This window comes from Octopus sinensis, linkage group LG18 (genome assembly GCF_006345805.1).
Source record: "Octopus sinensis linkage group LG18, ASM634580v1, whole genome shotgun sequence".
NCBI lineage: Eukaryota > Metazoa > Mollusca > Cephalopoda > Octopoda > Octopodidae > Octopus > Octopus sinensis.
The window spans coordinates 4,926,512-4,945,665 of NC_043014.1; the positions used below are offsets into that span (position 1 = coordinate 4,926,512).

The 19,154-nt window shown below is 36.3% G+C and overlaps 1 protein-coding gene across 1 annotated transcript; it reads right to left on the bottom strand.

Moving 5' to 3' along the window:
- Positions 1–5,811: 5,811 nt before the first annotated feature.
- Positions 5,812–10,409, bottom strand: LOC118767021 (short-chain collagen C4-like). The gene is made up of 3 exons (XM_036510927.1): positions 10,337–10,409; positions 8,152–8,184; positions 5,812–6,399 (listed from the first exon to the last, which is right to left on the bottom strand). The coding sequence occupies exons 1-3, from the start codon at positions 10,407–10,409 to the stop codon at positions 5,900–5,902; spliced, it is 606 nt and encodes a 201-aa protein (XP_036366820.1). The 3' UTR covers positions 5,812–5,899.
- Between the last annotated feature and the right edge of the window lie 8,745 nt (positions 10,410–19,154).

Here is a 19,154-nt window from a genome sequence, read left to right on the forward strand (position 1 = left end):
TGCCTTGTGAGTGAATTTGGTAGACGGAAAGTCTGTGGATACCTGCTCAGTGTGTATATATGTGTGTGTCTGTCCAATACCTTATTGCGTGACAGCTGGTGTTGGTTTATTTACATCCATATAACTCAGTGACTTGGTAAATTGAAACTAAAAGCAAAAATATGTACTGGGGTCTCCTTGGAGATTTTAGGTATAATTATACAAATGTGTCCATATGTTCTAATTTAATTAAATGCTACGTTTTTGTGCAACTGAAGATTGCCCTAAATTTTAAACTGATGTAATGATTGCATTGTACAATTAAATGGAGTTGCATGAAACGAACGTACTGCATTATCTCTGGATATCATCGTTGCTTAGTTTAATTTTAATCCCCTTACTTTGAAATTGTATGGATAATGCCGTACTAAAATCTGGAGCCTCAACTTAAGTACCATATTCATCCGAATCTATATGATATATATATATATATATATATATATATATACATATACATACATATATATATATGTATATATACATATATATATATATATATATATATATATATATGTATATATATATATATATATATATATATATATATATATATATATATATGTATGTATATATATATATATATATATATATATATATATATATATATATATATATATATATATATATGAATAAAGAAATGGAGTTAACGCAGGTGTAATCAAATATTTTTACTTTCGACACATGTTTCGAAAATTCCACTGATACTATTCAAAAGAATAAATGGTATAAACAATGCAATCTTCTCCTCAGGAAAGTGAAAAAAACGAAACTCGTCAATAAGACATTTTAGCAAAAAATGATGGATTTGTATAGCGATAGACAGAACGCTATTAATTTGTTTAAAAAAACGTTATATGATATAACGTCATAAGTAGCTAACAGAAACAGTAGGGATATTAATAGTGAATGTTAAATATAAAAGAAATTAAAGTTTAAATTATATTTAATGATAGAGACTACTTATATGCCCTAAATGTATGTTTTTGCCAATGCTTACATCTGTATGCTCGCTCTATAACCGTGTTTACTAGAGTATTTTTAGAAAAAATAATGAAAAATAGCTCAGAATTGCAGAGAAGACAGAATTTCTTGCCTTTGACATATGGTATCGAAATTGAGAGAATCAACCATTCTAAATGAAATTGTTCATTGTGGTCTTTTAAATCCCAAATCAGTTTGCTGAGACCGGTACTATTCCGTTTTTTTCTATCCCTAAATGTTGAGTAATGGATAGAAATTCTCTTAGATAACTCTAATGATGTGCTTCCAATGTAAAATCGTACTTTAGTACGAGTACTGATTATACACTGGTATATAGAATTTTTAACCTTAGAGTTACTTGACATAAACTTAATTCTATTGGAATTGACTTCAGATACAATAACCTTGTTATTAATATTTCTAGAGGGTTGGATGGTATTAGCTAATTTAATGTTACTATTAGTAAATGTATTAATATTTAACAGTTTGTTATTATGAGAAGAGATAATTTGCAAGAGATTTTTTGTGTTTGAAAAACCTATCCTAACCTTATGTGAATTGATTATAGAGTAATATCTAGAATTGTTTGGAAAATTCCTAGCAATAGCTTGACGAAACAGCAGTGGGAGATTAGATTTAATTTGTCACCCGTAAGGAATTATTAACCAAATATTTTTACTAGTATTCATTGCGTAATTACTTTTGAAGGTGTTATATTTACTTTTAGATCGATAATAGGGGATTAAATAAGGGCTATCTGCCTTCATTCGCTTTGTATCAGTGCGTAAGTTATGTTTGTTATCAATAATTCTTTTACGACTAGAAATCTTATCTACATTATTGAATTTACAATTAGACTGAGCAGAATCTATGTAGAAAATTTTCTCTGTATAACCTGCTTTGATTAAGGCAGAGTTATAGAATTCAGCGTTGTTATTGAAACTATCAACATTAGCAGATAATTTAGATAATCTAAATGAAATATTCTTAACTAAGTTCTTAGTTATTGCTCCAGAATGAATACTAAATTTGCTAATGTACTTAAGATTGGTCAACGGTTTACGATATGGGAGGAAAGAGTCACTGTGTAAATTAAGCCTTCGTCATATCGTCATCAAAAACGATTTTTGAGCCCATTCTACTGAAAAAATTAACTAAACTATTAACATTTTGTACCTTTTGGTTGGAAACATTTTGGAGGTAAAGTAAACAATCATCACGATAGAGACCTCCATAAATGTTATGTAGGTATATGTATATAGAGACTTCCAATGTTATGTAGGTATATATATATATAGACCTCCAAAAAAGTTATGTAGGTATATGTATATATATGTTGTGTGTATATACGGGTAAGTATTTGTGGTTATGACGTGGATTATTATGTAAGTTTGCATGGGGAAGTGTTTTTGCGAGGATGTTAATACAAGGAGAAAAAGAAAGGAATATTGTAACGCATGTACTCGTGTTTACCCGAAACGGAAAATGTGTTCACGAGTGAACGGGGATATTTTTGGTGATGGAGTCGGCGACCGATATAATATACGTGTAGGGTTTATAAAGAGCAGATTCAGAGCATTTTTAAGGATCGTAAGGTTGATTGGGGACGCAGTTTGTAGCAGCAGTTTTGAATTGGAAGTGTCGTGATTACCATACAAAGATATACTGGATAATTAATGAGGTGATGTGGTGCATGAAAAGAGCAAGGGTTTAGCGATAGGATGATTTCGGTGAGGCGGAGAAGAATAGAAGTGCATTCTGTACTCTGTTGTGTTCTCTCACTAATATTTAGTCTCTCTCTATTTTACTTAATGAATAAAGTCCTTAGCTTTTTCCATCAGTTACAGTATGTAGCTTGTCCAGTCCTCATTCTACATTGTGCATTCTTTTCATTAATCGTTTACAGTCACTGTCATCAAATCAAATAGACTCTATTCAATTTAGTCCACACCTACGATCATTGGGCACTCTAGTTAATGATAGTCAAGTGACCACTTTTCCCCTCTGGTCACTCACGTACAATACCACCATCCGTAGCCAGTACACTTGACCACCAGTTAGCAGCCTCGGTATTTGATATCTACAATCCAAAGCTGATCAGCCTGAAATTCATGATCGCCATGGTGGTTTTCAGTCCAGCCCTTGTCTGTAATTTAACGTAGAGATATCTATATTCTGTGGTTAGACAACATCTTTTTCACTTGGTCCGTAGTAGACAACATATAATATTCTGATTTGACCAAATACCTACAAAAAAGTTAGCAGTCTTGTGCAGTCTCTATAGGGTCTATAGGTATCGTTTCAAACGTAATATATCATAAGAGGATTTGAGAATGTTTATGTCAGACAACTCGACAAAGGGTGAGTGTGTGTGCGTGTGCGTGAGAGAGAGGGTGAGAGAGAAAGAGAGGCAACAAAAAGAGAGAATGAGAGGTATAAAAAGAGAACAAGAGAAAAACAAAAAGAGAATGAGAGGTCAGAAATATAAAGTATACTAACCGTCATATACAAGGTTTGAATAAGGAGGACAAGTTGTTCTACCCCACCGGGTATACAATGATCCGAGATGCGAGGTTTAATCTGAAGACCTGCAACTAAATTCCACGTAATTATTGAGTGCACAACAACCCAGCTCTGGCAGAGATCTTATCGTAAATTTATGAACCAATGCGATTAGTGGAACTGTAAAAGCGGGTGTGAACTTATCTGACAGGTTTAATTATTGGAAAGAGATGGTTTGATATTGTCACACAATAATTAGCAAAATATTTTGATGAATGAGAGACACGTGTAAAGTGAAATGATTCCTGTTTCTGGATATATTATGATATATTTATTTACTAATGTTGTTATTTAATTTTATTTGTTATTCTTGGGAAACTGTTTTAATATTCAGTGTGGGAAGTATTTCGTTCAACCGACAAATACACACACACAAAGGCACACACACTCACACACACACACACACTGACACACACACTGACACACACACTGGCACATATACACACGCACACACTTACATACATACACACACACACACACTGACACACACACAGACACACTGACATACACACAAACACACTGACACTCACACACTGACACACAAACACACTGACACACAAACACACTGACAAACACACATACAAACACACACACTGACAAACACACACACACACACTGACACACATCCTCACACACACTCACACACACATTGTCATACACACACACACATACACACTCACATACTGACACACACACACACACCCACACACACACTGATACACACACACACAATGACACAAACACACACGCACACACTGACACACACACCTACACAAACACACCCACTGACACACACACACATACAAACACGCACACACACTGACATACACACATACAAACACGCACACACACTGACATACACACATACACACACACTGACACCACACTCACACACACTGACACACACATAGTGACCCACACACATTGACACACGAACACACACACACACACACAGAGTGACATACAAACACACACATACTCACACACACACACAAACAAACACACTCAAACAACTGACACACACACCTACACAAACACACACACTGACACACACACACTGATACACACACAGTGACACACACACACACATTCACACACACACACACTGACACACGCATACCCACACACACACACTGTTACACACGCAGTGACACACCCACCCACCCACACACACACATTCACACACACACACTGACACACACACACACACTGATATACACACACACGCACGTACTGACACACGCACACACACAGACAAACACATACACACAAACACTGACACATGCACACACACACACAAACACACTGACACACACACACACTGACACACACGCGCACACACACACACACACACACACACACACACACACACACATACAAACACACTGACACACACACTCACACGCACAAATACGTGGGAAAATGCGGGCACTTATCTTTTGATAACGGTTGAACTGGCACCCGATAGGGAGCAGCACTGGACTGATATGCTGTTTTTGCAGCTTTTTGCGTTTAGTGTTTGAAATATGCCATTAGCACATTTTAACGAACCTGAAAATTGCTTATGCCTAATACTGAGCGCTAATACTGTTCACTGGAAACGCCATGTTGAATGTTTCCATTTATTCATTTGTCAATTTGCATTTCGTTTTCAAGGAACGATGAGAGGCTGCGTGTGTACCCTTTTCAATAGTGTTTCGTGAAAATTTCAATGTGTTAGTAACCTGACAAGTACTTAGGTAGTCAACATTTTTTGGTATTTCTTCACTGGATATCAAATATCCTTTATTAGGTATTATCCGCGATTGGATTGCAGAGATTCCATCGCTTCGATTGTAGTTACAATAATACGTATGGGAGTATTTTTTTTATTAAACCATCTTGATTTAGTGACGTTCGTTATAAGCTTTTATCTTGTTTTCTGAAGATTGATCATGAAATGGTGATATATTTGTACGGAGGTGTTTCATTTGGGGATTGTTTTCATTTTAAGACGGAATACAACACACATTTAAACGAATCATTATTTTATTTCAACTTTGAAATTTGATAAACTGAACCTCATACAATGTATTCTAGAATCATTCCCTGAGGATTACATCGTTTTGTTAAGCTATTTGTCACATTCTATGACGTCTCTGTTGTTTCGTTTTGAATATTTTCTGAAAACTTGTAGCAGCAATTTATTAAACGACATATATTAGTCGGATACAATACTGCGCAACACAATTACAAGAAACGTATATGTTGCTTTATTATATTATATTTTATGATTCGCCGACATAAATTTTCATATAGAAACGAATGTAAATTCTATTCAGTATTTACTGCACACAACGCAGGTTAATTCTCGACCATTGACATACGGTGGACATGGCAATGAACCACAAGCAGCCTGAACGAAATACAGTAGAGCTCCATCTTCGTTTCTGTAACCCGCTGGATCAGCTTCTGGTGCATAATCCACACACACATAATCATGTCTGCCCTTTGCATTATAATACTCGCTCATCAAATATCCCGAATACTCAGCTGTCCAACCAGCGTAACACTTTGTCCTGGCTGGTAACATCATAACAACAGCAGGTTGTCGTGTCAAACAGACAGCGCACGGAACGTTGTGTTGATGAATTGATTCAGCGTTAGCAAAAGAAAAGAGTTTATTTGTTGGGTATAAATCTAATTGATATTCACTACCATAAATGTAACCACCTTTTTCAACTTCTGTCGTATAATTGGCCCAAATGGGGTCGTTAGGTAGGCACAAGAGATTACTTCCGCCACCAGGATGGTTAAAATGTAGTCCACCAACCACACCTAGAATTGGTAAGAACAAATCAAGTAAAAAAGATATTAAGCAAAATTATATATGAAATAACGGAAACATTCATTACAATTTTTCATTTAAAAGAAGTCATGTTTACTCGCGTGTGAAGGAATTGTGGTGTATATGTTAGTGTTTATATGAGTGTAAGCAGTGTGTTGAGGTATGTATGAGATCGTAGCTGTGCATTTGCCTTCTCATCATATATATATATATATATATATATATATATATATATATATATATCGTAATAAGCAACAAGGATATCCAGAGATAATGCGGTACGATTGTTTCATACAACTCCATTTATATATATATATATGTTTTGTGTATACGGGTACCTATTTGTGGTTACGACGTGGATTATTATGTGTGCATGCATGGGGTAGGTGTTTTTCGGTGGATGTCACCAGATGGAGAATAAGTAAGATTTTTTAACGCATGCACACGTGTTTATCCGAAATGGAAAAGATGTTCACGTGTGAACGGGGATATTTTGGGTGGTGGAAATTGTTGGTGGTTTGAGTAGGACAATAGGGGAGACGACGAGATGCAGAGAAGTGGTGGGTAACCGTCGATGAAATGTTGTTTAGTCGATCATACGAGAGTCAGTGGCTAAACCTCTCGTTTAGACTCGGAGGAATCAGGCTTACATAGACGTTATGATCACACAGACTTTTTTTCATGCAATACACAGAAACGAGGTGGGAGGAAAGATTGTGAGTTTCAGTGATGGCGTAGTGCTTAAGATGAATGGACGTCGGAGTGGGCTACCGATAAAGGATACGTGTAGGGTTTATAGAGAGCAGATTCAGAACATTTTTAGGAAATGTGAGGTTCATTGCCGAAGCGGGGTTTGTAGCAGCAGTTTTGAATTGGAAGTTTCGGAATTACCTTACAAAGATATACTGGATAATTAATGAGGTGATGTGGTGCATGAAAAGAACAAGGTTTTAGCGATAGGACGATTTCGGTGAGGCGGAGAAGAATAGAAGTGCATTCTGTACTCTGTTGTGTTCTCTCACTAATATTTAGTCTCTCTATATTTTACTTAATGAATACAGTCCTTAGCTTTTTCCATCAGTTACAGTATGTGGCTTGTCCAGTCCTCATTCTACATTGTGCGTTCATTTCATTAATCGTTTACAGTCACTGTCATCAATTCTAATAGTCTCTTTCCAATTTAGCCCACACCTACGATCACTGGGCACTCTAGTTAATGATAGTCAAGTGGCCACTATTCAGCTCTGGTCACTCACGTACAATACTACCATCCGTAGCCAGTACAATTGATCACCAGTTAGCAGCCTCGGTATTTGATATCTACAATCCAAAGCTGATCAGCCTGAACTTCTTGATCGCCATGGTGGTTTTCAGTCCAGCCCCTGTCTGTAATTTAACGTAGAGATATCTATATTCTGTGGTTAGACAACATCCTTTTCACATGTTCCGTAGTAGACAACATATAATATTCTGATTTGACCAAATACCTACAAAGGAGTAAGCAGTCTTGTGTAGTGTCTGTATAGTCTACAGGTATAGACGTTTGAAACGTGACATATCATAAGAGGAATTGAGAAAGTATATGTGAAACAACCCGACAAATGGTGAGTGTGTGTGCATGTGCGTGAGAGAGAGGGTGAGAGAGAAAGAGAGGCAACAAAAAGAGAGAATAAGAGGTATAAAAAGAGAACAAGAGAAAGACAAAAAGAGAATGAGAGGTGAGAAATATAAAGTATACTAACCGTCATATACAAGTTTTGAATAAGGAGGACAAGTTGTTCTGCCCCACCGGGTATACAATGATCCGAGACCGGGTTCTGCGAAATTAAAATGAAATAATTTAGTTTAAAAGAAAGAATTGGGGGATCATTTACAAAGTAGGTTGTTGGATGGGAAGGAATTGATGGAGAAGAGAGAAATATAGAATTTAAGAAAGAACGAGTGAATGAATGAAAGTCAGAACGAAAGATGTAAATAATAAGAATAAATTGTAAAGAAAGAAAAAAGACATTTGTCTGTTGAGCCTGTTGTTGACGTTGATGTCAAAGATTTGAGAGATTAATCTCGTAAACTTGGGGTATGAGTAAACTTGGGTATGAGTATATATACTTCTCAATAGAATAATGATAAAACTCAATAGAATAATGATAAAATATTCGCCAGGTGCGAATATTCATCGGTCAATTACAAATATCAGTTTGGAGCTCGGCGCAAATAAGGCCATCATAACTACAATATGAAAATAACAACAATACCGCATCATTTGTCGATAAATGTATAGCACACCCCACCCAATACCGGTGCAACCAGCAAGAAGCCTGCAAATTGATCTGGGGTGCGTGGGTTGAGAGCACAAAATTGACGGTCTCAGGACAACAAAGCAGATCAAGAAGGGAACAACCCTTAATAATTGAGAATTAAAAAGACAAAATTGTTAGATATAATCTGCCTGTAAGATATGATCGGAGTCTCCTCTACAAAATTTCGTTTCTCCGATAGCGTACTCTTGGATATAGGCTTGAAACTCCACTACGCAACTGTGGTGCCAACAATGTCAGCACAGGTGGGATTAGGATACACTCAATTCCCAGCATTCGGATAGTATTATGGAATGAAACTTACTAGGTGTGAGGGTTCACCTCTTGAAAATAAGGCTGAATATGAAGGGCCACTTTGGCTGCTGTAAGTATATGCAGCAAACAGCGAGCTCAAATACGAATCCTTTCTTAGCAAATACACACTCAGAATTAGATATATTTGGGGTAAAGTCATTTGTCCTGCAAGGAGACTTCAGTGCACACCTTGGCACTGATAACCGTGAGAAGGATTGATTGGAAGGAATGTCGTCAGTGAACTTAATGGAGAGGTCATAGCAGCCTTCAGTGCAGGATACACACTCTCCTCTCTCTGGTATAGATATTATTTGAAGACAGGGATATTTATAAGGGTACCTTATATAGAAATACTTGGTGACAGAGGTTTGTGATAGATTTCGGTCATCTTTCACTCTTTGCTGAACGTTCGGGTAAAAGGAAGTGGCGGAGTTGTCAACTCGTCACTACCTAAATGTCTGAAAACCTGAGAATGCCTACAGTCTGCCGAACACTGGAAATTGGTAAGTCCAGTGCGACCTACAGACTACAGTTGGAAGCCACTGTGGATGCTGGGATCAGATATAAAATTGTGGAGACTTTTGCATCCAAATTGAGAGTGACCATCCTGAATGAAGCTGGACATCGAAATGGATTCGTGATTGTATTATTTTATTCGGCAGGTTCTTCTTCGGTTGAACGCTTATTTGAGCTAAATTCACTTCAAAGTGGTAAAGCTGCTGATGATAAGGACGTTCGGCTTGATATTTTAGAAACCTTAAATACAAATGGTATTCTCTGAGTGACCAATGTATGCTAGGTGGATGGGACCTGTGGAAAACACACCAAGGCAATGGTAATATGGGGTGACAATCACAATTTTTTCAAACAGAGACCAAAGATTGTGTTCTAATTATAGAAAAGTCTACACTAGATGTCAGGAAAAGATATGTAGGGAAATTGTCGCGCCGAAGATTACTGTCCGGGACGCAGTACACCCGACCAGATAATCGTTCAAAGACAGATCTTCCAGCAAACACTGAAATATTTCCAAGGTTTATACGCTGTAAACCAAGAAAAGGCACAAGATCACGTGCCGTGGGGCATGTTGCGGATGGTTTACCATGAAGGTGAGTTTAATGGGCAAATACTGGTTGCCATAAAGTACTTATATGGATGTTCAAATGATTGTATTTATGTAAAAGTCGAAAGTTTTCAACGTGAATGTTTCACTTAGTTGAAGTGTGCATTGTTAGTGCCCCATCTCACATTCTTTTTTGTGATCTGGTTAAATATGCGCAGCCATTGTGGTAGAGGATTCCTAATTCATCTCTACGTGATCGGTCGACTGTTATTTGTAGTCGACGTGCTGCTACGTGATTCATCTGATTGTCACCAACAACGTGCATTGAATGGATTGGCTGCCGGGTACACCAAGGCAGGGTTGACAAATACCGACTTTGTAGGAAAGTGGAACATAATTATTTCGGGTTTCTATTCACGAATTATTGGAAGCACAAGAGTGGACAGAATGCTGAATTGTAGATATAAACGCAGTGAAGCGACAGCTCGGGCATTTGATTCTCAGATGAAAAGGGCTTGGTACAATTCTCGACGTAGCGCTGCATATATACTCATATACACTCAATAAATGGCATAGTATATTAGAGTAACATTTTATTTAGGAAATTATTGTAATGTATTATATATTTTAAAATGAATTCAGGCAAGTGCCTCAGTATATATTATTGTGGAAATATGGATAGTAATGTGGAACTAATTCAAAGTTGCTAAAATTATAAATCATTAGTTAAGGAGACACGGGTAAAAGACTTTAGCTATAAAATTAGTTCTTACTTGGTGTGTCATCAGGTTTATCGTCGAGAGATTTCTTTGAGATGAAACGGTTCTGTGAAAAAATAGAAATAGCATCATGTAAATAGAACTTCAGGGTATTTATTATCGTTTAGAACTTAAAACAATGCAATAGATGACAACATATTCGGACAGGTATCATTGACAACACTACCATCTCAACCCCTTAGAAATCTTCTAGAAGGCGCTTCCATCAAGTCAAAGGATTTTCTGAACAATATCAACTCTGCATTTCAAATGACATCGTTTGGTGAATCTAAGAAGATAGATAAACATGAATTTACGCCGACGTCAAAGTTCAAGGGCAAGTGTATCCTCTCATTGGTTCTCTGGTACCGGCGAATGAACAACCACAGTTCATCAAAATTTACTCTATGAGTGATGTAGGACAACAAACCAGACGTGAGGTGTCAAAATTTCCGATGATGTATCGTGTTAGACACAGCGCACACTGCTAAAAGGAGAGTATATCCACTGACAGCTTTTTGGTGCGTTCAAAAATCACACAAACCCCACCTCCAATTTTGCATGACAGGTTAGGGCCTGAAACACTCCAGACGGACGCATAGCATGTTGCTTAGTCGAATTAGCCCAGCATTTACTCTACAAATGTTTTGTTGTCAATGTTGCACTTTCCCATATCACATGTTTCAAAATGACTGGAATATATTATATACCAACTTTGCCATTTGAATCCCCAGCAATGCCGGGTATGTCTGCTCGTACACAGACACACACACACACACACACACATATATATATATACACACATATTTCTACATATATATATATATATATATATATATATAAATAAATATAAGGGTAGCAAAAAATTCTACAAAAAATTCTCTGCTACCAGCGGTCTAGTGAGAAAGGAAAGATAGTCAAAGACTATATACTATACATTCAACAATATACGGAATGGCCATAATAGGACATTCGACTCACTAGAAAGAGCAGCCAAACTCAAACCTTTAATTAGTTGTAATTCTGAAATAGAAAGGTAAATAAAAACGTTTACCCCTTTCATCTCTGTACTATGCATAGTTTCTGCAAACTTTGTAAACAAATTAATTAAATTAAATATATTTACATCTGGCGTGCCTCGTCAGCAGAGAAGCCTATGATGAGTATATGTCCACGAGGCGATGGTAAAGAAGCCTCCAGTCCATATGCTCTAAATTTTCAAAATTCTACCGCAATCGCGATGTCTTCTCAGCAGCAAATATAAACTGCTGATTTAATTTCAAAATTAGCCAAAAAATCATTAATTAATAAATATTAGGGTATTTAGCAGTTTCAGTTGGGCTGCTCTTTCTAGTAATTCGAATGTCCTATTATGACCATTCCTTATATCGTTGAATATATATATATATATATATATATATATATATATATATATATATATATGTATATATATATATACTAGCAGTATCGCCCGGCGTTGCTCGGGTTGTAAGGGAAATAACTATATAAGCATTGTTAGAGAGTTATAGCCAAAAAATAGCAAAAAAAATGCATTAAAAATTGAAAAAAAATTAAGGTAAATTTTTTTTAAATCGTTGACACATCGTATATATTTTTAGAGAGTTACTTCCCTTATATAAAAGCGAAAAAAATGCATTAAAATGGAAAAATATGATGGTAAATTTTTTTAAAATCGTAGACTCATCGTAGACGCGCGCTAATACCCAGAAGGGCTCGATATGAATCACGACTATAAGATACCCGCTTTTGGTTAAACTGCACCGCAAAATGTGGGAGTAATTACGAATGTAAATCGAAGGGGACAGACACACAACTTCACTCTTATATAAAGATGCTTTTTTTTTTCAGTCATAGAGTTAGATTTATGAAGGTCTTCAGTAGAAAATCCTTCGAATTCTGACTCGCTGCTTGATATAATGAAATTCGTATCCATTTTTTGTCAGAATTACAAATTTTGAAAACACAATAGGAACAAATTTCGGAAAAAAATCTCCCATAATTCACGGAATTAAAATTACACTTCGATTTTTGTACAAAACTGAATTTGAAGTGTTTACGAAGTATAATACGTGTTTTCACGAATGTACTAAAGAGATTTACTCTGATATTCTCATTTAAATATGAATAGGTAAATTCGGGCGGTTTGGTAACGAAAGGGTTTATATAAGTGTCGTCTGTTTATACATAAACAGTGTTTCATAGTTTCAGTTTAGTCTTCCTCAAATCACTGTCGCTAATTTACTCTCTTCCAAGAACATTTTCACTCACTGTTATATGTTAGCTTCCCATACATTTTACTCATGTATCTATCAGCGTGATAGACAGAAACAAATATTACATTTACTTTCATTTTATTCGTTGCCCACTGTGTGTGTGCGTTTGCGTGTGGTGTAAACCAGACTAAGAAAAGCATTTGACACACACACCAGAATGTGAGTTTTCTGTAAATTTTGCTTAATTGGAGTTTAAATTTTAAAAACTGGACCTGGCATGACGCGATGCATTGTACTCTTAAAACTGCTAGGTAAATTGTAATTGAAGAAATCCTATATTGTAGATTTGTATAACTCCCAAAGGGAGGCAGATAAAATCTGCCTTTTATAATAAGAGATTTACATGTATATATATAGTTAAATTTAATCCAAACAAGAAAGCACAAAAATACAACAACGCGAGGACGTGGAACAAATATAGTATTATTGGACGCTCGGGAAAGAAGGACAGAAGGAGGGTTTAACGTTTCGGGTGGAGTTCTTCGTCGGAAACATACGAGAAAGAAAGATCCAGAGGAGGGAAGACAGAGGAAAAAAAATCACCAACGGTACACACGCGCACACATATTGAATGACCGGAAGGAAATGGGTGAAGAAAAGTTCTTTCAAAGACAGGAGAGTGGTAGAGGAGGAGGAATGTGTGTGTAAGTGTGGATAAGAGCGTGCGCGGAGGTCTGCGTGTGTGTGTCTGTGTCTGTGTGTATGTGTGCAATGATGACACGTGTGTGTATGTGTGTTGTGGCTGTTAATCTTTGCGTGTTGTAGGGCTAGTAGTGTTAAGAAGAAGGAATTGGGCGTGGCTACTTTTGACTCTACCACCTGTTAAGTAGTAGGTATTGCTAGTTTGAAGTATGTGGGTGTGTGCGTGTATTGTGTGCGGATGATACGTATATCTCTGTGATGACCGTCGAAGACCAGGCTATCAGTTGTTGCTACATATCACTGGTCACAATGCGCTTCGCATTGATTTAGCCTTCAAATGACGCCATCCCGTGGGCTAAGCGAGCAGGCCAACAGAAGAAAGGGAGAAAGTTATAGCGAAAGAGTACAGCAGTGATCGTGGAACTTTAAACACACACAACACCCAGTCTGGGAATTGAAACCGTAATCCTACAACCGTGAGTCAGCTGCACTAACCACTGGGCCACTGCGCTTCCACACAGACATATATATATATACATATATATATATGTATATATATATATATATATATATATGTATATATATATATGTATATATATATATATATATGTATATATATATATATATATATATATATATATATATATATATATATATAAATACGTATCAATATATAGGTATACACGTACACATAAGCATACACACCATAAATATCACAAATATACGTATCTACTTATACGCATACACACACACAAACGCACACATATATGTGAGTGGACATACACTGTATAGTGTGATTGTTCGTGTACAATAGAGCACGTGTGTCTGTGTGTGTGCGTATGTGTGTGTGTTTGTGTTTATTTGTGCGTGTGTTTGTCCGTGTGTCTGTGTGTATGTATTTACATTCGTTCTTACATATTGTCATATATAAAAACCAACGTGAATTACAGTCAAACATTACGAAATTCACCGATCTACATTGGCACTCGCACGTTTTATTTTCAGTTGGAAAGAAAAGATCCAAAAAAACTCGCCTCACTTCCGTTCCTGATGGAGAGAAATAGATAAATGTGTGTAAATATGTACGTATTCCTATGTGTGCGTGAGTGTGTGTGTTTGTATGTGTCTGTTTCTGTGCGTGTGTGCAAGTGTACATCTAGATATAATACTTAACACTAATATTAATAGGGCTAAACGTTGCAGCGACAGGGCATGGCCATGCTAGAACCCCACCATTAGATTTTTTTCATTACGCACTTATTTCCCTCTCCAGGATTATGTCTGGTGAAAGAGCGATCGGACAGGAGTACAATTCCACCCTTCTTTGTGTTTCCTTGGGATGTGTGTATATGTATGTATACATATATACATATATACACATATATATATATATATATATATATATATATATATAGATAGATAGATAGATAGATAGATAGATAGATAGATAGATAGATAGATAGATAGATAGATAGATATGTAGACAAATAGATTGATTGATAGATATGTATGTACATACATACGTAACTATATATGTGTGTATGTATATATGATATGTATATATATATATATAGATGTATGTGTGTATGTGTGTGTGTGTGTGTGTGTGTGTGTGTATAGCACACATAGTGTGTATGTATCTATGTTTTATGTGTGTCTTTTATTGTCGCACCACTATCGATTCTCAACTGATGTCGGTGTGTTTACGTCCCTGTTATTTAGCGGTTCGGCTAGAGATACCGAGAGAATGAGCGATAGGCTTACAAAGAATAATTCCTGAAGTCCTACTAAACGCAGTGCTCTAGCATGCCCGCAGTCAAATGACTGACACGGGTAAAAGAATATATTTATATACAAACTCACACACACACACACACATACACACACACACACACATATATATATATATAGATAAATAGAGAGAGAGAGAGAGAGAGGGAGAGATAGACAGAGAGATACAGTGATAGATACACACACGCATATATTTCTTTGTATATATATATCTATATATGTTCAAGCACTAATATTTTCATATATATGTATATTTAGATATATATATGTATATTATATATACAAATATACGTATATGTATATATACTTATGTTTAGGTGTGTGCGCCTGTGTGTTCGTGTGTGATTACGTGTGTGATCTTATGTGTGTGTGTGTGTGCTCCATAGGAACATATGTACGTGATTCGTGCATACATCCTTACATCCATCCATCCATCGGTACGTACATACATCCACATATTAATACATACATACGTAAATGCATACATACATACATGCATATATAAATACATAAAGACATACATATATTAACACAAAATCCATGACTTACCGTTTTCGATTTCTCTTCCATTTTCCTATTCTTGAATCTTGATGAAGAATCACGATCGTCAGAACGAGAAGAACCCCAAAAGCTATGAGAGAAGAAATGGAATAACGCTACGAAATATTCCTGGACAGTTGTGCGAAATCCATTCTGGTGACAGTTGTCGGTCGTACGTGATACTTCGTGTGGCTTCAACAAAAGATCGAGATGCGAGGTTTAAGCTGAAGACCTGTAACTGAATTCCACGTATTTATTGAGCGCACAACAACCCAGCTCTGGCATAGATCTTATCGTAAATTTATGAACCAATGCGATTGGTGGAACTGTAAAAGCGGGTGTGAACTTGTCTGACAGGTTTAATTATTGGAAAGAGATGGTTTGATATTGTCACACAATAATTAGCAAAATATTTTGATGAATGAGAGACACGTGTAAAGTGAAATGATTCCTGTTTCTGGATATATTATGATATATTTATTTACTAATGTTGTTATTTAATTTTATTTGTTATTCTTGGGAAACTGTTTTAATATTCAGTGTGGGAAGTATTTCGTTCAACCGACGAATACACAGACACAAAGACACACACACACACACCCACACACACTGACACACACACATGCACACACTGACAAACACACACACACACACATATACTGACACACACTCACACACACACACACTTACACACACACACACTCACACACACACACACTAAAACGCACACATGCACACACAGACAAACACACACACACACACATATACTGACAGACACTCACACACACACTCTGACATACACACACACACACACACACTGACACACACACACTGACAAACACACACTCACACACACACTCACACACATACACACACACACACATTAACACACTGTCTTAATATTCAGAGTGGGAAGTATTTCGTTCAACCCACACATTAATCGCAAGACTTAATCTAATGAAGTCCGCTGTTCGGATTGGATTCTTCACAACAAGCGTTAATCGGATTAGAAAAGTTTTATGTGAATATCAAAATCAAAACCTACCAATTCCCACCCACCCCTACATATATACACACATACATACATACATACACACATACATACACACATACATATATACACATATACATACACTCATGCTTACATATATACATACATACATACATACCCCTATACATACATATATACATACATACACACACACATATGTACATACATCCACACATACATACACACATACATACATACAAACATACATACATACAAACATACATACACACACATACATACATACATACATACATACATACGTTCATACATACATACATACATGCATGCATATATGTATACGTACATTTATGAATGTATACACGTATGCATGCATGTATGTATGAATATAATCATGTATATATCGATAGACACATATACACATACATACATAGATACATACATACATACATACACACATACATACATATATACATACATACATACACACATACATATTTACATCCATCCATCCATACATACTTGGTGGCTGCCCCCTCGTTATCGAGTAGGGCCATTGCACGAAGCTTAATCAATGTTGTTATCTTGCAATGCCTGTGCATGAAGATTCTTTTAAAGCGAGGAAAGGCTGTGCACTGAGTTAATCCCAGTCACTAAGCAACAGCAGCCATAATCCGAAAAGAAGAACGAGTCAACATCATCGGTAACCACTGAGCCGCAGTTTTATGTCGGAGTTATTCCAGTTTCCTGAGTTACCCTCTCCTAGAAGGATGCCCTAAGAAAGGCTAGGAGTCCTTCACTCCCAATGGTTTAACCGCTCGATCGGGTATTCAGTCCGATTATTTCTATGTCCCCGCGCATGATACAGCCTTAAGACATATATTGGATGGCTGTTGACTCTCAAGAAATCCTCCGGTCTTTGACGAGTTTTGTTTTTCATCCCGCAGGGTGTCCAATAAACACCCTCCTCACCAAGCAATCTTGGTGCGGTTGCCGGTTTAGTCACCGACAACTCGACAATGCAACAGGTTGTACTGGGTTACATGTTACCAGTAGCACTCGAAAGTGACCTGACATACATACATACATACATACATACATACATACATACATCCATACATGCATACATACATACATACATACACGCATACATACATACATACATACATATATACATACATACATACATACATACATGCATACATACATACATGCATACATACATACATACATACATACGTACATATTTTTATACATACATGCATACATACATACATACATACATACATACATACATACATACATGCATACATACATACATACATACATATTTTTATACATACATGCATACATACACGCATACATACATACATACAGACATACATGCATGCATACATACATACATACACACATACATGCATACATACATACATGCATACATAAATGCATGCATACATTCATACATACATACATACACACATACATGCATACATACATACAATCAATCATACATGCATGCATACATACATGCATCCATCCATCCATACATACATACATACATGCATGCATGCATCCATCCATCCATCCATACATACATACATGATTGCATGCATACATGCATACATACATACATACATGCATACATACATACATACATACATACATACATACATACATACATACATACATACATACATACATACATACATTCATACATACATGCATACATACATACATACATACAAAAATATCCTGTTCATGTTGTTGAAATTCCAATGAAAGATACTTGGAACTAAGTTAGAAGCCGTCTCTCTTTCTGTTGGCCAGAAATATTCTCTTAAAATCGAATAATGACATTCATACATATTTTTAGCTAGTCATTATCACTAGCTTTGAATATTTTTCTTCTTGTTTTATAAATCATAGCAAAACATACAGGTACAGTGTCTCCCATGTGAAACTCAATTCGCAAGTGCACCTTCCGTATGGACTGCATATGTACGACGGAATTCCATAGTTATGATTAAATTTTCTTT